The sequence below is a fragment of the Thunnus thynnus genome, chromosome 6, assembly GCF_963924715.1.
Source record: "Thunnus thynnus chromosome 6, fThuThy2.1, whole genome shotgun sequence".
Classification (NCBI taxonomy): domain Eukaryota; kingdom Metazoa; phylum Chordata; class Actinopteri; order Scombriformes; family Scombridae; genus Thunnus; species Thunnus thynnus.
Window position 1 is genome coordinate 5,186,068 of NC_089522.1, and position 21,110 is coordinate 5,207,177.

Here is a 21,110-nt window from a genome sequence, read left to right on the forward strand (position 1 = left end):
AAACATCCATAATTAGTCTTTATTAACTGAAAAGTTGGTTATGAAGAGATGAGTCATAATGTTAGATTAATGTGTTGTCTAACTCCATGTTTACCGCATCTCAGCACCTGTCTGAGTCACTGCCTGTGGTGTTGTAGACTGTCCACTTTGTATTTGAATAGGCCTTGAGTGTTGTAGAACGCTGTGTCTATTTTATGTTTATGTCATTCCCGTGTTAGAAAGACATGGTAGGGAGACAGACCACCTAACTTGTCGCTATCTATTGGTGGTGGTGCTGAACTGTTCGTCAGTCGGTGTATGTAGAGCACCACATGCGGTCCTCAGTGCTTAAACATTTGAACACGGCTAGCAAACTCTTTTCTTTTATGTTCTTCAGAACAAGCTTGTCTCAAAGTGGCTTCACTGTATGTTTCCTGAGACATAGGCTTGCATGGCTCAATAACAGTTTGTGATTATGAGTAGGATATATCAGCTGTTTTACAGTTGCGAATTTTAAAGTGACTGTTTTAGAAAAGCCCCTTGAGAATGCTTGAATGCCCTGAGAGTCTAGCTCCGCCCCTGAATGAGGCATAATGGCAAGTAAGAGACATCACGAATCTCTGAAAAAAAGCTGAAAAACGGAAGAAGAGAAAACTGGGCGTCCAAATGGTTAGCAGCGGCCCTGGCATGCTGACAATAGCATTTACTCACAGAGCTGCTAGCATGGCTGTAGACTAGGTTCATATTTCTTCAAGTCCGTTTTAAATTAATATTTATATTTGCATGAGTTATGATTTAAATGAGTTATTGGTTTCTGTAATCATTCATCCTGTCCAGACTGGTTCGATCTATACCTAAAGCAATTCCATTGTAACAGATGGGAGACAAAATTCTCATTTTAAGTCCTCATTCTGTACAAAAATATAATATATAAATAGGTCTTCTTTGTTTTTTGTGCAAAATTCCCTCATTGTGTATTGACAGGCAAGTGTTTCCTTGCTGAACTGCAACAGAGGGTTAGTAAAACAAAGAGGGAATTTTGTACTAAACTTTGATTTGTCTAACTCAGACTGCAGAAGCCTCATATTAGCTTCCGCTGGATTTTGTTCCACAACACTTACATTGGATTTATGTTGGATCTCTCCAAGGCCAGTATGGACAGGAGGAACCTTTACAGTGACCAATAACAGTTTCAATGTACACATGGGCATTTGAGTCTTGAAAAAATTTGAAACTATTCTTTAAACTTGATGTATGATATAATCTTGATGTTGATATATGCCCACTGGTCTGGTGTGGCATGTGCAATCATCGAAGATATGTTGTGTTCCAATCATGAAAATAAACTTTTATTCATAGGAAGATAATTAACAGATTTCAATGTCTATTTATTTGTACTTATGTTATAGACATGATGAAATTGCTGGAAATAATTTAACACATCATTGGGATTTAACTAATTTCTTCCATTGTCCGTCTGTGTTTAAGTTCAATGTAACTTAAAACTCTGAGGACTAACTAATTCTAAGACCATCCCAGATCATTAACTGTTGCTCACCCATGATGCTTTGCCACACACACAGCTCTGTCATGCTCCACTGGACCTGACTTCCTCTTGCTGAGGCAGAAGGGCTATTGTACAGTCGTGTATGTGTGTTCCCTTTTGGGAAGGTTGATTGACAGAGGGTCTTTTTATGGCTTACTTTTTACTTAATTTGTTTGAAACCATATTGTTAAGCCATTTCAACCTTCATATCACAGTAAACTAAATTCCAGCGTCCACATGAAAAGAAGCCTCACATAACTGCAGACCTGCATCCTGTTCCTTCCTCACTTATTCCTGGCTTCTTTCCAACAGACCAACTAAAGATCACCAACTTGAGGGTGAACTTCACCAAACTTCACACACTGGGAGACAACCTGCTAGACCCCAGACCTGAAATCAAAGAAAAGTATTACTACGCCATATATGAGCTTGTTGTACGCGGAAACTGCTTTTGCTATGGCCATGCCTCGGAATGTGCCCCTATCGATGGCATCAGGGATGATATAGAAGGAATGGTGAGTGATGAGGCTCCAGTTACAGTATAAACCTTAATTAGCAATTTTTCCCCCAAATATCCTACTGTAATTTCCTCGCAGAATTTCAAAGGCAATGATTCTTGGTGCCTTATACATTGTCATAATTCGTCTTCCCTTCTCTTCAAGGTTCACGGCAGGTGTGTGTGTAACCACAACACCAGGGGTTTGAACTGTGAGCTATGTGAAGACTTCCACAACGACTTGCCCTGGAGACCTGCTGAGGGACGCAACACCAACGCCTGCAAGAGTGAGTAGAGAGGAGGAAGCACAGGGGACATGAAGTCCAGTGCAAGAACTCCTTTATTACTAATTAATGCCAATAAGCATTCATGGAAAAAAGATCACATGTACCACTTTTTATAATTGTCAGCAGGCTTGTGTCCCTAAAAAAAAAAGCACTGTGGCTCACAGTATAAGGTGTTTACAGCTCTGAAAATATAACACAGGCTACTGACACAGCTGTCTGTAGACAGTTAACACTTGGTGAAAGTGGAAAAGCAGAATAACAATACATCAGCAACAACTAATTAGTTTGAAATAAATGTGTTTTCCAGAGTGTAACTGTAATGGCCACTCAAACCAGTGCCACTTTGACATGGCGGTGTATTTGGCCACGGGCAACATCAGTGGAGGAGTGTGTGATGAGTGTCAGCACAACACAATGGGACGCAACTGTGAAATGTGCAAACCTTTCTACTACAAAGACCCCATCAAGGATATCAGGGACCCACGAGTCTGCATAGGTGAGTGTGCTGTGTTCCATATCAGCAGTGGTGGGTAGTAACACATTACATTTTCTCCGTTACATGTACTTGAATATTTTTAAAAAAAATTGTAGCCTAAAGAGTATTTGTTTTTCAGAATGCTTTTTACTCTTACTCAAGTACATTTGCGATAAAATATATGTACTTCTACTCCATTACATTGGGCAACAAATTTCTCGCTCGTTTCACTGATATATTTAGATATGAATAATTTTTATATGCAGCTCAGCTCACATGCACGACAGCAATTGTATTGATAATTAGATTGTATAGCACTGTATTGTGCCGCATTTCAGCTCTCTGATCTTGCACTTCCTGACCCAAACAGCTGATCTGTGGCGTAATACAGTGCCCAGCATGCGTAGGAATACGGAAGTTCTATGATTGAGAAAATGTAGTGCCAAAGGAAAGAGCTGTACATTGCACAGCAGTACATTGCTCAGCTTTGAAATCTGAACTATCCCAACAATACATGTGCACCTCACATTTGTTATTACCTGTTGAGGACGCGTTTTAATACATTCATGTACTACTGTTATTGTTTTCAAAAGATGTATGTTTTGAAAATAAGTGAAAAAGAGTTAGCCAATTACTGACAAGATAGTTTGGAAGATGTACATTGATGTAATAAATAGGATCTAATGAAGTTACTCACCACTGGAGTAGTTTTTTATGAGATACCTTTTTACTCTCACTCAAGTAGTTATTTTTATACTTTTCCTTCTACTTGAGTCACTGTGAGTACCGTTTTTGTTTACTCTATCCACCACTGCATAACTGAGAATATAATTGACATTTTCTTGAGAAAATGAATGTGACTGCTGCCAGCTGCTGCTACTGCATGATTGATAAAGTTGGCTAACATAAGCAGATGAATCTTGATTTACATTTCCCTTATCCCATCATTCTTTAAATGCTTGAAATGCAGCACAGCTGATGAGAATATGCAAAACATGTTGAAGAATTATTCAGCATTATACAAGGATAGATTAGCAAGATTTGAATAAAATCAGTGTAATAACCATGCTATTATTTTATATATTTAAAGTTATATTATGTACTGTAGTACCACCTATACAGCAGGTGAAATGTCATCAAATTTTACACACTTGGCTGGGGGTTCATATGTGCTCATGTCACTCCAATTACATTGTAATTGCATGTTGAATTTTAAAAGTTATGGCAGTGTTTGTCCCTGATACCATGCCTACCAGCCTACAGGCAAACATTGTAAAAAATGGCATTGAAATGAAAAATAAACTGATGGCATTCTTTGTACCAAGATTGGTGAAGAGTTAATGAAACAGGTAGGAGAAAATGCAAAAAATTCATATGGATGTTTCTCATGCTGATAGATCCCTACTGATCTCAGGAATCCACTGAATGTTCTTTCAAGTTATTAGTTATTCCTGAGGTCCAGTCACAAACAACATTAACATCACATTCCAACACACCATAACACTAACTCATCACATCCAAAATCAGAGAAACTGAACAAAACCAGACAAACCAGGCATTAATATGTGTGTATGAGAGTGACAATGTTGGTGTGTGTGTGTGTGTGTGTGTGTGTGTGTGTGTGTGTGTGTGTGTGTGTGTGTAAATATATGTATGTACTGGCCTTGTTTAAAAACTCAAAAGAAGATTGGCCAAACTTGTCTAGAGAAATGTTCAGTGTTTGTGAAATTGTGTGAATGTCCAACATTTCATTTTTATGTTTACAACCTTCTCGTGCATTAAAACCTCATGCCACCTGTCTGTCCCTCAGCTTGTGACTGCGACCCAGATGGTTCTCAGAATGGAGGGATGTGTGACAGTCACACTGACCCCTCCCTCAGCATGGTGGGAGGTCAGTGTCGTTGCAAGGCCAATGTCGAGGGGCCACGCTGTGACAAGTGTAAGACCGGCTTCTTCGGCCTGAGTGCTGACAACCCTCAGGGCTGCCAACGTGAGTACAGTCTCTGGTATAACTCACACAAACATAGAAATGTTACAATGACCAAGATTGTTGTCTGCTTTGAAGTTGTTGTGTTTAGTCGCCTACTAGCGAGGGCGTAGGTTTGTTTTCAGAAATCAGAGGTTCTTCAGCCAAAAAAGTATATCACTGCTATTTTCTGCATTTACATCATCCAGCAAATAACAATTTACGACATAATTGATTATCATGGTGTCCATAATAATGGTATTATACAAAAAATGCAGTGTATATTCCTGCATTATTAACATAACAGACAAAATTTATATCAAATTTTTATTTATATAGGGCCAAATCACAACAAAAGTCATCTCAGGGCACTTTTCACATAGAGCAGGTCTAGACCGTACTCTTAATTTACAGAGACCCAACAATTCCCCCATGAGCAAGCACTTGGCGACAGCGGTAAGGAAAAACTCCCCTTTAACAGGTAGAAACCTCAAGCAGAACCCGGCTTTTGGTGGGCGGCCATCTGCTTTGACTGGTTGGGTTGAGAAAGAGAAAGAAAGAGGGAAAGGGGGGGGGGGACAGAATAACAACAATCATAACAACAACGACACAGAAGCAGCCAGGGAAGGATTTTACTAATCTCACTTTTCAGTGTGCTGCAGTAACTACTTCTCTAATTTTTTAAACAATTTCGCCCTCTTCCCTGTGGCCCCACCTTCACCCAGCTTGCCGGTGTGACCATCGGGGAACAGTGTCAGGTACCTCCCAGTGTGACCCCGTCAGTGGAGACTGCTTCTGCAAGCGTCTTGTCACTGGACGCAGCTGTGACCAGTGCCTGGTAAGATGGAGCAAAAAGAGTTTTTCTGGCTTAACAGTAAAATCTCAAATATTGGCATTACATCTTTCGTTTTCTTTTTGTCTGTCTTTCTATATGTATCACTCACACGATGCCCCTGCCAAGAAGCCCTATTGCTGATAGTATGATAGTGAACAAAATATCTTCAGATATGTTATCCCTTTCCCTTACTGTTGAACTTCTAAACAGTGTTTTCATCTTTTTGTCCTTGAGTCTTTTTCTTACCATTCTATACTTGACACTGAACATGATACAATTAAATATAAACACAAGCACTGCGTCTGACTCCCTTACATTTCACCATATGGGCCGTAATTATTTTTCCCTTTCCCTTCTTCTTCTGTCTGTTTCTTTCTCCTATTTTCCTCTCACCCTCCCTGCCCAGCAGCCCGAGGTGTTAGTTTGTGATCAACTTCCTGTTCTAATTCAACCTCTTGTCCCAAACCTAGTCAGCCAGGAATAGTATAGGCAGGAATGTGAGCTCCTGTCTGGGCTCTGTGTCTAAATTTAGCCCAGGGATTTGAGGCTTGTCTGGTTGGTGTGGGTTACAGCAGGCCTAAAATGGTCAGGCTTGGACTAGGTCGGAAAGTGGATCCTATCATCTGATAAGCCCCGTGAAGTTTCATTTCAGAAATAATCATGTAATGATAATAGTGGAAAAGTCATTTGGAAGAGTTAAAGTACCTTATTGTCATTGTGGTGAAACTGTGTTTGATTAAGTAATATAAACAGTATAAATGCCCATTTTCACATAAAAAGAGGCTGCCTCACTGAAGAGTAAAAGTTGATGTAATCACTGCCTTACTGTTTTCTTTGTTGGCTTTCCAAATAGTTATCAAGTGTAGCAGACTAGCAAGAAAACAGCCAGTCACAGACCAGTATCACTGTACTGTGAAACAAACTTTAACTGGATTGATTCAAATACAGTGTAAAAATGAACAGATTCTTATAAAACTCTAATGGAGAAACCACAAAAGTTGTAATTTAAGATTTCTCAAAGTACAAATACATCAGCCAAAATATCAAGTTGAAAAGTAAATTTGCTGACTGTAAAAAATCCTGTGTTCACATTGTCAAGTGAGCTCTTTTTGGAAGAGAAGATCTCACGATGTCAATTGAAAGGAATGGTACAGTAATGATATGCCCCAAAGCTATGAATGTTGTTTTATTGGATTAGAGAGCTGGATACAGTATGTATGACTCACACTCAGTCATGACAGTTAAACTGCAGTGGAAGTTCCCCTCTCAGTCTATAATAGCGCAGAGAATGATGTATCATGTCTGTCTGGAGCTAACTGTTGCTCTGTCCTCTTCTGTGTCTGTCTGTCAATCACCCTGCCCTCTGTCTGTCCTTGTGTGTTTCTAGACAGAACACTGGGCCCTGAGCCATGACTTGAATGGCTGCAGAGGCTGCGAGTGTGATATTGGAGGAGCCCTGGATAACCAGTGAGTGACACCAGAGCTTCAACTCTGGGGCCCATTTCACCAAATTTGCAACATTCAAGCTGCAACTTGTAAAATTAGATCATTTCCACTTGCGTTAATTTTTACACTGTAAACTAATCAAAAGAAAAAGAAAACCATACTTGGAACACATGCATGAGTGTGCAAGAGGACTGTAGGACTTTCAAATTTATCTGCAAATTGTGAGTGACAATAATTTGTGAGACATGACATTGACATTATTTGTGATCCGCGTGTAAACAGAGCTTGCAAATCACTTTTGTGAAACAGGTCCCTGAGTCACAGGTCCCACATTAAATATGAAGCTGTTTCAAATGAGATTACACAGCATGGTGATCACTTTCAAGACTCAACACTCAGAAATCACTTACTATCTCCAGAATAGCAGCTGTTGCTTCATGTGCTCAGATTTATTGGCCTCCACTCTGGGAGCAATAATTTGTTACACTACATGTTATTAATTCCTAATTTTTTGTGCAACCAGAGGTTGACATCCTGTATTCAAACATTATGTGCTAATTTAGTTCCCTGATGATAATGGAAAACAAACATTTGTCTCTTTTTTTTGCTAACGCTTAAATCCTGAAAAAATAAATAAAACATATATTTATTCTTTTTGGTAATGACAGTGTTGACTGGTACAAGTCAAAACACTAATAGCCCGATTTTTTTTTCACTGTTGCCACGCTAAAAAATAGCTGCCACTTTAATCCAGATTGATACCTCAACAAGTAACTTAACTTTTCCTCTCGTGACATCATTAGCTCAGTTTTTTAATTTATTCACTACTTTGTTTCATGACGGAATACCCACAAAAGTAATGTCACTCCTATCTGCATCAGTTGCACTTTCAGTTTTGTGCTAATTATTGAATGTTAGCATGCTAACATGCTAAACTGAGATGGTGAACATGGTGAACATTACCTGCTAGACATTAGCATATTTGTCATGGAGTACCTTCATGTTAGCAAGCTGACATTAGCATCTGACTCTAAGCACAGCTGATCCAAAGTACAGCCTCACAGAGCTGTTTGTGTGCCTATAGACTCTCAGTCTTGTTATAAGAGAGCAATGATTTTAGTAATAGTAAACAGTAATTTTGGAAAGTTTGACTTTAATCTATGATTTACAGTAGAGAGGGCTTAGTTATATAAATTGAAATAGTAATTGTTAACATCATTGATTTAAGGCTAGGCACCCAACATTTGCAGCTAAGCTATAATATAAACCAGTGGTAGACAAATGGCAGCCCATGGGCCAAATCCAGCCCTCCAGTAAATATTAGGCCCTCTTATGAAAGCTGAGGTTTTTACTTATATAGTAAGTTTACTTATATAGTTTACATATTTTTTCACAAATCTACTTTAGATAACAAAACAAGCTTGTGTAAATCCCAATGAATATAACCTTGTTACAGCTAATACTATGCCCAGAACAGGAGCATTAAAACCAATGGTTTCTTCAAGCTGTTTAAACAGTGCATGGTGCAGAAATTAGGTCCAATAAACCTACAAGAAATTACATTTTAATTCTTTTAGCATCGTGGACCAGAACAGATTTGTTCTTCACAAACACAAAAAAGTGGCAATCTAACAAAAATGGAGTGTTGATTCCGTTTTCTTCTAGGGCTAAGGCAATAACAACAGAACTTTTAATCAACCATAAATGAAACAGGCCGCTGTTTATCATGTGTGGATAACCAAAAAAGTATATCTCTAGTAATCTCTATATCTCTAGTAATATGATCTACAACACAGAATATATATTCACGTATGATTAATTTTTAGCTAGTATTAAAATAAGCTGTAACTCTGTTAGCTCTCACTTACCAATGGGGAAAATGACATCTGCCATCAGATACAATCCTAAACAATGTTATATATCAGTTTTATTTTTAAATGAATTAAAGGTAATAAACAAAACGTATAGGCCTGAGTTTGCTTAAAGTTGTGGGCCATTTAAAAAACTGGCCTATTGTTGAACCTAATTGCTTACCTCCGATATAAACCATAGCTGTGAAATAACAACTATTGTCTCCTCTATGTGTCCTCTCTAGCTGCTCCATGGAGAGCGGTCAGTGTCGCTGCCGCAGTCACATGACAGGACGCCAGTGTATGCAGGTGGAGTCTGGATATTTCTTCATGGCTATGGATCACTTCATTTATGAGGCTGAGTTTGCCAAAATGGGACAGGTGAGCCAACCCATATTCTGCATGGGCACACTTTTGTATTGAGTGATTCCATGGCTTCTACAGTTATGACATTTGGTGTTGTGTAATTTTTCAATTTGCTTACTTATAAGTTTGGAAATATATAAAATCATATTGATGAAATAAGTTTAATAGCTGTATACATCTGTATATACTCAGGGTTCTGTGTTGGAGACGAGGGAGCACCAGCCAGGTCGCCCTGCCACATGGACCGACATTGGGTTCGCCAGGGCACCTGAGGGTGGCACCCTAGAGTTCCTCATCAGCAACATTCCCTACTCCATGGAATATGACCTGCTTATCCGCTACGAGTCACAGGTGTTTGTGCATTTATGATCTCTGCTGACGTTTCTGAACCTTTCTCAAGAGTACAAACATCGGGCACAAAAAAGCTTGCTTAGAAATTATCTTTACATCTATCACAGTGGACTGCTCAGATCATAATGAAAAACTTAACTATGTGCAGCCTTCCATGTACAGAAAGCCCTCCTGACTATTAAGGTAACCAACATTACTGTGCATGTTTGATCCCATTAACTATGGATCGTGTATTTTATTGTACATGTTGAGCATTTTCCAAAGCATTTTATACTCCCCCTTTATACTCCCTTGTTTCATGATCTGCCTATTAACCATACGACACTGATTCTATTTAGATGCCCCGGGACTGGGAGGAGGTGCGAATAACAGTGATTCGTCCTGGGCCGATTCCTACCAGCAGCCCCTGTGGAAACACTATCCCAGATGATGACAAACTCACTGTCTCCCTGCCGGCTGGAGCCAGGTTTGTGGCACAAACTCCAGTGCAATCACATACTCACTTCTGCGCTGAATGTAAACTGTGTGCTGACTATGTTTGCTCCAGGTTTGTGGTCCCTCCTCAGCCTGTGTGTCTGGAAAGAGGTGTGACTTACACCCTCCGCTTTGAGTTCAGACGCTATCAGGATGCCAACAGTATCCTGAATGGAGCAGCCAACGCTGTCCTTCTTGTGGACTCTGTGAGATGAATTCCTTTTTCCAATCCTATAAAATAAGCATCTGACATAAATAAATTGCAGTTTTCACTCCACACACTGACATATCCTTCCCCTTTATTTCATAAATTCCTGTTCTACCGCTCCAGATCGCGTTGATGCCACGCTACTCCTCTATGGAGATGTTTAACGCAGGGGATCCAGCCTCCAACAACAGGAAGCAGACCTATGAGCGGTATCGCTGCCATGAGGGGGCAAAGAGTGTGACCCGCCCACTGATGAGTGACACCTGTGCTAAGCTAATCACCAGCGTGTCGGCCATCATCAATGACGGGGCCTTACGTGAGTACAAAAAGGCTTACCCAATGTTAATTAAAACACTTCTGCCTTCTTTGAATGACATTTATGTTGTTAACTATGAAATAGGTTGCAGGTTGATGTGACCCTTACCCTCAGCTTTGACATCCCTGTGGAGGAAACATGGCTCCATTATTTGTATTAATGAAGTTAACATTATTATGATTTTGAAATGAAGAATTTCTAGACGAAATTTCTTCAGATTTTTTTCAACTTACTGCTGACTTGACCATTTGTTCATTGATACTTTTCTCCTCTGCATGTGGAGAAAACCTGGTAACCTGGTATTGACATGATATTTTTTAGCAATAGATGGAACTCAGAGACATAGAAACTGCTAATAATTCATTCAAATTCAAATACAGACATTTAAATTTCCAATCAGTTAAAGGACGGGTTCACAATTTTTCAAGTCTGTCTTAAAATAATAGTCAGATGCCTAAATGAACATTGAAACAGGTTTTCTTGCTGTAATCATTCCTCCTGTTCATACTGACCATCCCTACATAATGCACTTACAATGTAAGTGATGGGGACCAAAATCCACAGTCCTCCTTCTGTGCAAAAATGTATTTAAAAGTTTATCTGAAGCTAATATGAAGCTTCAGCCATCCAAATGAGTAAAATCAAGTAGATATCTTTCAATGTTACAGTCTGTTTAGTGCCAAAGTCCTTCTTTTCGTTACTATAGTTCCACCGCAGCTCAACAGGGAAACATTGTCTAAGGAAACACAAAGAGGGAATTTGATGCTAAAAAGACTGTAAATGTGGCAGATATCCACTTGATATGACTAACTCAGACGGCTAAAGCCTCATGTAAGCTTCAGATCAACTTTTAAATGCATTTTTGCACAAAATTACTGTGTGGACACACTGTAGATTTTGCCCTCATCACTTACATTGAAAGAGCATTTGAGGAGGATCTTTTAACAGCCAGTATGAACAGGAGGAATGATTATAGCAAGGAAAACCTCTTTCACTGTTCTTATTGGCACCTGACTTGTTTTAAGACAGACTTGAAAAACTGTGAATCTATCCTCTGAAGTTATGTGGGCTTCAAGAAGAAGGGGGAGAAAAACTGTATCAACGTTCATAGGATATACAGTGCATCTCTTAGCAATTCTGGCTCTCAGTTGTCAGTCATCTGCTGCCATGAGAAACACCCAGTCACAGTTCCACAAATATTTCCAGAAACAGTTTTATCATCTTTTGAAATATTAAAAACTGTACACATTAGCTGCAGCATCATTATAGTTTCTACTTTCTTACACAAAAAGTGAGGAGAACTCAGACATTCACTCATTTTCAGCTGTAAAGCTGTGCAATATGGCAGATGTGTATAACTAGTAATAATCATGTTAACCTAACAGTATATATACATGTATGTTTTTAGCCATCAGCCTCTATTTGTTCATCTTATTCCCAGAATTATGGTCAATGTCAATGTACAGGATGTTCTCACACATTAGGTTTCAGTGACATGATACCTGTTCTTCTCTGTCCTCCTCCAGCTTGTAATTGCGACCCTCAGGGGTCTATCAGCTCTATGTGTGATGTCCGCGGGGGCCAGTGTCGCTGCAGGCCCAATGTGATCGGTCGACGTTGTGACCAGTGTGCTCCAGGAACTTATGGCTTTGGACCGTCAGGCTGCATAGGTGAGAAATTCATAGTAAATAATGGCATTCTTTTTCTATTTTCATTTTCCCTTGTGATCCAGACCTGTTTAAGGAGGATATTATGGAACATAACAACATTTTCCATCTGTTTACACTCCTAACCTGGTTGTCTTTTTCCAACTTATGTGCCACTGATTAGTTCTATGCTATGCTGCTAGCGCCCTCTACTGTCTCTGAAAATCCAAAGCCCTTTAAACTATTTATCCCCTATGCCTATTTTGAGTGTCTGTGTTTGATTCTTTCTCCTCTTCTCTTCCTACTCCCTTCCTTATACTTTTCCTCCTTCTGTCCAGCCTGCGGTTGCAGCCTGGAAGGTTCTGTGACTCAGCTTTGTGATAAGTTCACCGGTCATTGTCAGTGCCGCCCAGGAGCATTTGGTCAGCACTGTGACAGATGCCAGGCAGGTCACTGGGGCTTCCCCAGCTGCCGACCCTGCCAGTGTAACGGACATGCTGACGAGTGTGACCAGAGGACCGGAGCTTGCACCAACTGCAGGGACAACACTGGAGGAGACAAGTGTGACAGGTGATGTCTCAGTGTGAAGGTTACCAAGCTGCATGGGACTGAGTTGATAAAATATTATATATTGACATGAGGATGAAGACAGAGATTTAAAGGCTTTGGAGGATAAAACATCAAATTAGCCAAATTACAATACGCACAGTAGTGCACAGCCATTAATTATACCATTAATGAAACAGGAGTCATTCAGCAAGCTTCATGGGGAATGAAAATGACAAGGAGTGACACACTGTACTGTAATAAGATGCATCAAAGCTTAAAATGTGCACGAGCCACCAGAATGAGTTGTGAGAGACAGAGACCAGCAGCAGAGTGCAGCAGGTAGAGGCTGGAGAAGGTGTTTATACAGCAGATGTCTTACTTGGATACTGAGGTAAATGCAGTAACCAAATATCAAAAGAGTGCAGTTGCAGCCTGTAGTGATCAAGGTCAATTTCAAACCCTGCTTGCCTTTATAGTCAGACTGAGGACAGTTAATACTGGAATCTGAAGCAATGAGATTTGGAGTACACGGTTATAGTAATAGTACACCATCACTGCGTCTTCTTACTCTGTTTAGACACAAAGCACATCTTCATTAGAGTAAGAAGAGGCAGTGGTGGTGTAGACTTTGTAAATGCCAGCACCCAGCTAATAGACAGGTTCTGGGTGTTACTTACGTCTAATCAATGTCTTATAGCCACAGCATATATAATAAAAATATAAAAAATATCATACTTTTTAGGAAACATCATAGATCAATCATAAAACACACAATGGATTAATTTTTCAGAACATTCACAGAAAACAAGATCAATTAATTTCCTCATTTAATCCATGTGGTTCAGTTGTGTTCAGTGTACAGTAGGGATGCACGATATTATCGGCACATCATTGGTATCAGCCGATAAAAGCTCCAAAATGAAATATCGGCATCTGCGAATTCTGCTGATTATGAGAGGCTGATATGTTGCCTTCCCCTCCGCCGCCTAACTGTGCTTCCCTCAATGGACTGTGTCACCCCGATGGTCCCGGTGCTTCCTCCACAGGCTCCACTTTACTCAGCTACCCGTCAGACCAACTGCGTCTTCCCACTTTAACCTGAATAACAAACCGGGGCTCGGTGCTGGGTAGCTGAGTGAAGTCGGCGTGAAACAGTCCGCTGGGTAGCTGCTGTGTTTGGCTGCACAGATAGGAAACACTTCGGCTGCCAGATTGTACCACTCTGTTTGGAAAAAAAAAACAACTTTTTTTTGGTTTATATCGGCGGTTGGTAACCAGCGTATTAGGTGCATTACTGCCACCTTCTGCTCTGGAGTGTGGACCAGAGATTAAATCCTACACATTAATCCTATCTGTCTAATAAACTCAAAGAAAATTCTACTGCTCCACCCACTTGGCAGGCTCATTAAAGTTTTAATACTGAGCTCCTGAACTCCAGTCTTCCTAAGTTCTTCCTTCATATATTGTCTTTCTTGATCATACTTAGTACAATATATGCTTGCATGCATAATAGTTAGGGGTGCGCAAAAAAATCGATTCACATAAGAATCGCGATTCTATCTCTGCCGATTCAGAATCGATTCAGAAATTCCAAGAATCGATTCACATTTTTCAGTCTTGCCACGATGCTGTTTTCCATTTTTTCCTGACATGAATTAGCTCGCTAAATCCCATAGATGGCGCAATGACGCCTCCCCGGACCCAAATCCGGGGGCAAGAAGGAAGTGAAGTATGTGTCATGTAAAGGCTGCGAGCAATGGAGTACCTGACAAAAACAAATACAACCTGGTCCATCTAGCTCACTCAACCACTGCTTCTCTCTCGTCTTTTTGAAATGAGTCGGGAAGCCATCAGCAAAGCCTAACTTTACTTTTAACGTCATCAAACAAAGAGAAATGTCCTCCCCTCTTCCTACTAATGTTTTTGTCATATGGCAGGGTTATACAGCGTTACAGGTTGCGTTTCTCTAAAAGTTGATTCTGGTTCAATTTTCTCGCTGCGGCCCCTGCAGCCCTCCTCCCCCGCAGCTTAACGCACAACACACAACAGGTCTGCTGCGAGCTGGTTATCTGAGGACGGGAATGAGAAATTAATTTTCTCTCAATGAAAAACTTAGTCTCCTTGAAGCTTATGACAAACTGTCAAAAACAAGCCAACAAGATGCAGCAGCGAAACAACAGCTGTTCTGTATTTTGAAACAGTCAATAAAATTCAGTAAATAGCGAAACTGCCCGTTTCATTACTTTATATTCATGTAGTAAATATACAAATATCAACTAGATGGTAATCTGCATGAGAAATTAAGAAAAAGAAACAAAAGTGGTTAGCCTATAATAATCACTCGCTAATAGTGATCAATTTTCTTGTATGCACTTTGCAGCTAAATGTAGCAGGCAGCGATTGTTTGTTTGATTTTGTTAATTGAAGGAGGAATTTAAGTTATTTGAGGTTTCACACTTAGCAGTTTATCTTTGCAATCATTTTTATTTTTGTATTAAGTATTCATTTTACCCTTTGTCTCAGGGCCGCTTTGGTTTCCTATTGACTAAGTGGACTAAAGGAACATAAATCTTACTCAGGTTTACATTTGATTCAGTGATCTTTTTTATTTGAGACCTATAAAAGTGTCTGCTGCAGTCAAATGGAAAGAGTAACTCAAAACATCAATCTAGAATCAAATCTATGAATGTATTGAATAGAGAACTGATTTTGTTGATGATGTACCATCACAGACATTTAATATGATTTTCTCTCATACTATGAGTCACTTTTGTTTTTGTTTTTTTGACATTAATTCATTTTTTGTGAATTGTGTTAACTAGTCTCAATATTGGTGTGGAGCACTCACTCTATGTTTTATGTCATTGACATTTCTTGAGCATAAATGTTGATGTGTTTTTTTTTTTTTAGTATTTTGGGGGCATTTGAATGCATTTATTCGAGAGACCATAGAAATATAACAAAAAATGAGGAGAGAGAGAGATGGGAAAGGGCATGCAACAAAGGTCCCCTGCCAGATGCAAACCCAGGATATTGCGGTGCACCTGCTCTTTTGTTTGATACAAGCCTCCCAGGTGTCTGGAACACAGTGCATCACATCGGCACCTGAAAACTGGACGCAGTCTGCGTGCCCCACAGTGAATCCTCATGTGTTTTTGTTTAATCACGATTTTGACATGTAATTTACTCTAGTTGTGGATCTCTCTTAGCAGAATAATTTTCAGCACACCTCATCTGAGATCACTTGTGTGTGCACTATGTCAACATGATGACAGTCTGGAACAGAAAATGTCCTGTGGTTTGAGCAGCAAAATAAATCTGAGATTTTGAAGGTCTTGTAGTCTTTACTTAGCTGAAGTTTGCAATCACATTGGTGAGTTACAGTTCAAAGATACGAGACACAAAATAACACCTCTGTATTATTAAATTCAAATTTAAAATAGTATCTTTTGAACATGTTAATCAACAGAGACTAATTTTGTGACTCCTTGCTTCTTGGTCATTCAAGCTGTGTAGTGTCACTTTTAACTGTGTAAACTCCTTTGTCATTTCTGTAGGTGTGCCAATGGTTACTATGGTAACCCAGTTTTGGGTACAGCGTCCGGTGGTCAGTGTCGTCCATGCCCCTGTCCAGACGGGCCCAACAGTGGACGCCACTTTGCAGCATCTTGTTACCAAGACAACCGTAACAGACAAATTATCTGCAACTGTAACCAGGGTTACACAGGTAAGCTTATGACCATTACATGATGCTCTGTCGCTGTATTTCTTCCTCTGTCCTTCCTGCCCCACCAATCCTTGCCTTCCGCTTTCTTGCTTTCTTTTTCCCCTCCTCCTCTTCATCCTCTGCAAGTGATATCTGATCAAGTCACAGGTGTGCTCAGATATATCTTTGCAGTTACAATGAATTTCCTGTAGAAATTAATTCTTCATGATTCACGATTCATGAATTTTCTACAGAACCTATGACATTTTGAACATCTATTTAACTTGTTGAACTTGCTGCACACCTGAACAGGTGCATTATACAGCATCATAGTGCTGCATCTTCATCATACACATTGTTTCAGTCATAAAACATTGCTACAAAACCTCATTTGATCCAAATATATAAAGAGTAATTTTTTCTTAAATGTGTTTTATCAAGCCAGAGGGCACATTCACCACAGTGGATCTTCTTGAGCTTAATGAATGAAAAGAAGCAGAATAGAGCATTTTGTGAATATGTACATTTGATAAAGACTTGTTTTTAGGAGACTGGAGTTTTGTCAAGGGAAAAGCTGATCTAACAGTACATAGAACCTCAGTGGCTGAGATGAACCTACAAATATGCAAAAAGAACTGTGACTCTACCTTTAGCCAACAACCAAAATTATGAGGCTTCATCCTCTTCAGACTCATAAACATCCCCAACAAACCTAATAGAAATCCAGCCATTATTTTTTATCCATGCTAGCTGCGTGGCACTAGTGATAGATGGTAATGTCAGTTGGTTGGTCCACCACTTTGGTCCAGACTAAAATATCTCAACAATTATTGATGAAATTTTGGCATTTGGTGATCCCCTAACATTCCCTAGCACTCTTTGTCACCATGTCTCAGCAATTATTGGATCAATTGTCATAAAATTCATTACATTAACGTTACCCTCAGGGTTAATTGTAATAATTTTTCATCAAGTGCAATCATCAAGTCGAAAAATATCATTTGCCAAGATGTGTGTTTACAACCAAACACCTGCACTAATGACAGTTCCAGCAATCTGTACTTTGCTGTTAGTGCTAATTAGTGTTAATGTGCTAAACTAAGATGATGAACACAGTAAACATTATACCTGCTTAACATCAACATATTAGCATTGTTACTGTGAACATGTCAGCATTTAGTTCAAAGCACAGCTGTGCCTAAACACAGCCTCACAGAGCCACTAACATGGCTGTAGACTGTGTCCCAATTCCATACTTCATACTATTTCTAAGCATGTTTTGACCATATGTAGTGTGTTCACACTGTTAAAGCGAAAAAATAAAGTATACTTAAAACAGTCAGAATGCATACTAAAAAAAAAACACAGATTTTTGAGTGTGTCTCTCTAAGTGCAATGCATAGAAGAATTAAAGGAGCTGCTCACAGCTGGAAAATATAGAAATTGTGAATAGTGGTGAAACAGTTCCTTGAACATCTCAAACACCAAAACATAACTATTAAAATTTAAGAAAATCATTTTGCGGTCTCGTACATTTGGAAGTCACTGTTGATTGATGTCAATGGCACATGTATCATTTTCTGTTAGTATAAAACAGTTATGTGCGTTGATTTCTGTTTTTTATTTTATTTTTATTTTTTTAGTATATTATAATTTTTTATACTCTAAAGATATTAGATTAGTATATGGTATATACTATATACTGTTAGTATGTAGTATGGATTTGGGACATATCACATGTCTTGTTTTTGAATACTTTTTCATGAACAAAATGTTTGAACAAGTTGTGCTCTGAAAAAATGTGGCTCCTCCAGTTTACCTGTTGAGTCAATCACAGACAGTATTTTCAACTCCAGAGCAACTCTAAAAGTATAATAAAACTCCAGTCTTCTACCTTGCATGACAAGGCAATGGTTATTACCAAAATGAGGTAAGAGTACTGTTTCTCAATGGGCTCTGGTGAATGGTAACCTGTGTCATTTTCTCCCTCCCCTGTATTACTTGCACAGGGATTGTTAAACGCTTGGGGGCGACCGTTTTTAAGTGTGAGTAATGATGGTTGACCCCATCCTTCTCCTCCTTTTCCATATTCCACCAACCCTACCCTTCACTCTTGCTGACTCTTGAGACCTGGCTCAAAAAATAATGTCAAATCCATTTAAATGGTTTCCTGTGTTTTGTACAAAATTACCAAATAATTTTCCCTAAAATCGGCCGACCACAAAACTTTCTGAGGCTCAATGTAACAGTTTGTTTAGTGATTGTGTCAAAAAGTATGGTTTTCATCCCACACTTGCTCAAATCAGTTGTGCCGTCAAAGTAAAAAGGGTGAGAAAGGTTTGTACGCAGGTGTTGGTTGATTCTGAGTCTGGGTCAGCTTCTGTCTCCTCTGCTTAGAGTAGGTTTAACTGCCCGTCTGAATGAATGATGTTGGGAGGTGGTTGGGCAGTCATTTCCCAGGGAGAAAGATTCCATACAGCCATAATAAGTACACTAATGTCACTTTTTTACCAGCCTTGTTTTCAGATGAAACACTGTATTTTATAACCTGTTAGACCTGTTAGTCTTTTGATTTAAGCAACAGGGCACCCACTTTCAAAAGTAAACAAGGAAGTACAGGAACACAGAGGTAGTGGACTGTAGCTGACTACATTTACTTTCCCAAATTTCCCTTCTTTTATTCACTGCTACTCCTTTACTTTTTACTTCTACTTTGCCCCCTCTCTCTTTCATTCCTGTCCTCTATCTAACTTTCTCTTTTTTTCTGTTTCTCTCATCTAATCCTTCCTGTACTTGAGCTTTTACTCTACCAGCACAACCCTATTCCTTCTTTCTCTAATTTCCTTCTGTGCTCCTTCCTGCTGGACACAAATATGCCAGGTATTTCTTCTTTTGAGTTGAAAATAAAGGGACAGCCAATTAGAGGAAAAAAAAACCAAATGAATGGCTCACTGGCTAAAGGCTCGAGTAGTCTGCCTGACTATTATTGTAGCTGTATGGTACTCTTCTGCAGCGTGGAGAGATTGTGGAACTCTGCTAATTTAAAAACAACAGAAGGGGTGTATGAACTATAACTAATGAGAAAGAACTATAAAGGAGGGAGTCTCTGTCTGTCTGTCTGTTCTTTGCTACTTCACACTTGGCGGGTGTATTGCTGGGGACCCAAGGAAGTGCAGTGTCAAGTGTGAGCTCATTATAACAGATAAATTATTGAGAATTATTAAATTTCTATTTAATGGTTTCATGTTGTTGGTATATATACTCATTCACAACTCACATCAACTCCATTAATTTTCCTGTGCGCTGAAGCAGCAATTCCAGAGGCCAAGCAATCGACCCGTTCTGAACAGGCATGTTTTGAATGGGCACTGCACTAGTTTTTATATAATTAAAAGTGTTAAGTAACAGCTGGTTTAAAATCCATCCAACAGAACACATTTAGAGGGCTACAGGTGGTGTTAATGAAGGGGTACCTGATCTCATCTGACAATGTTGTGGGGGTACGTCAGACAAAAAAGGTTGGGAATCACAGGTCATTTATATTATCAAAAAGTATAATATGTTCTGTATAATCCACTGAGGGTGTGATGACACTTAACTAATGAGAGCTGGACAATCAAACCCCACTGAGTGATGATTAACAAAACTGATTCTAGTAACATGCTACTAAGCCAAGTGCTTAACATGTTTATTTCAATGGACATGTCCACTGAAAACCATTTAGCCCCAGTCTAGGACTTAGCAAAATCCAGTGACTGTCAATACATGAATAGGGTCCTCATTACTTTTTAAAACAGAGATTAGATGTTGATGCTGCTCCTGTTATGCTACAAGTTTCCTGCTTCAAACGCCCTAAAAACAGCTTTGGATATCATGTAGAGCACTTCATCCACACTCATGGCAGAAATATTAGTAGTTGTGCATCTCATTGTAACTTGTTCTCAGTCCTATGTGTTTTTTCTCCTAATTCAGGTGCCCGATGTGAGAAATGTGCCCCGGGTTACTATGGCAACCCCTCTCAGCCAGGAGGGCGCTGCCAGCTGTGCCAGTGCAACAACAACATAGACATGTCAGACATGGATGCTTGTGACAGACAGAACGGAGAGTGCAGGAAATGCCTCTACAACACTGAAGGCCCCAACTGTGGCATCTGCAAGAGTGGCTATTTCGGGGATGCATCCCGACGCAACTGCAGGAGTGAGAAACTTGTTCATCAAAAAAACATTTCATTCCATGCTAATGTTGTTCTTACAGATCCAATCATGCACAGGATTTGAATACCATGATAATGATGCACTTCTTTTTTGCCTATTTGCCTGTCAGAATGTGTATGTAACTTCCTGGGCACTGAACGCAGCCAGTGTATGGACCGTGAGGAATGTGTGTGCCAGCGTGCCACAGGCCAGTGCCAGTGTCTACCAAACGTCATAGGTCTGACATGTGACCATTGCACTCCCAACCACTGGAACCTGGCCAGTGGGAAGGGTTGTGAACCCTGCGCCTGTGACCCCAACAACTCTGTCACCTCCTCATGTAATGAGGTAGGGGACACTTGGACCTGAAGTCATTGTTTTCAAAGTGTGAATATGTTTTCATACTCATTGACAATAATTG

The 21,110-nt window shown here is 39.6% G+C and overlaps 1 protein-coding gene across 2 annotated transcripts in view; it reads left to right on the forward strand.

The window, feature by feature from the left end:
- Window positions 1-21,110, forward strand: part of lamb2 (laminin, beta 2 (laminin S)) — a 65,466-nt gene that overhangs the window by 33,752 nt on the left and 10,604 nt on the right. Inside the window, exons 8-24 of one of the 2 annotated variants that reach the window (XM_067591373.1) lie at window positions 1,838-2,040; window positions 2,188-2,308; window positions 2,616-2,804; window positions 4,594-4,773; window positions 5,475-5,587; window positions 6,972-7,051; window positions 9,126-9,261; window positions 9,439-9,597; window positions 9,936-10,063; window positions 10,145-10,277; window positions 10,403-10,595; window positions 12,122-12,265; window positions 12,580-12,811; window positions 16,348-16,517; window positions 18,506-18,541; window positions 20,469-20,693; window positions 20,820-21,037. In XM_067591373.1, coding sequence (XP_067447474.1) covers window positions 1,838-2,040; window positions 2,188-2,308; window positions 2,616-2,804; window positions 4,594-4,773; window positions 5,475-5,587; window positions 6,972-7,051; window positions 9,126-9,261; window positions 9,439-9,597; window positions 9,936-10,063; window positions 10,145-10,277; window positions 10,403-10,595; window positions 12,122-12,265; window positions 12,580-12,811; window positions 16,348-16,517; window positions 18,506-18,541; window positions 20,469-20,693; window positions 20,820-21,037 — 2,660 coding nt within the window. The remainder of the gene's footprint in view (window positions 1-1,837; window positions 2,041-2,187; window positions 2,309-2,615; window positions 2,805-4,593; window positions 4,774-5,474; window positions 5,588-6,971; window positions 7,052-9,125; window positions 9,262-9,438; window positions 9,598-9,935; window positions 10,064-10,144; window positions 10,278-10,402; window positions 10,596-12,121; window positions 12,266-12,579; window positions 12,812-16,347; window positions 16,518-18,505; window positions 18,542-20,468; window positions 20,694-20,819; window positions 21,038-21,110) is intronic. The other variant, XM_067591374.1, reaches the window with a different exon arrangement.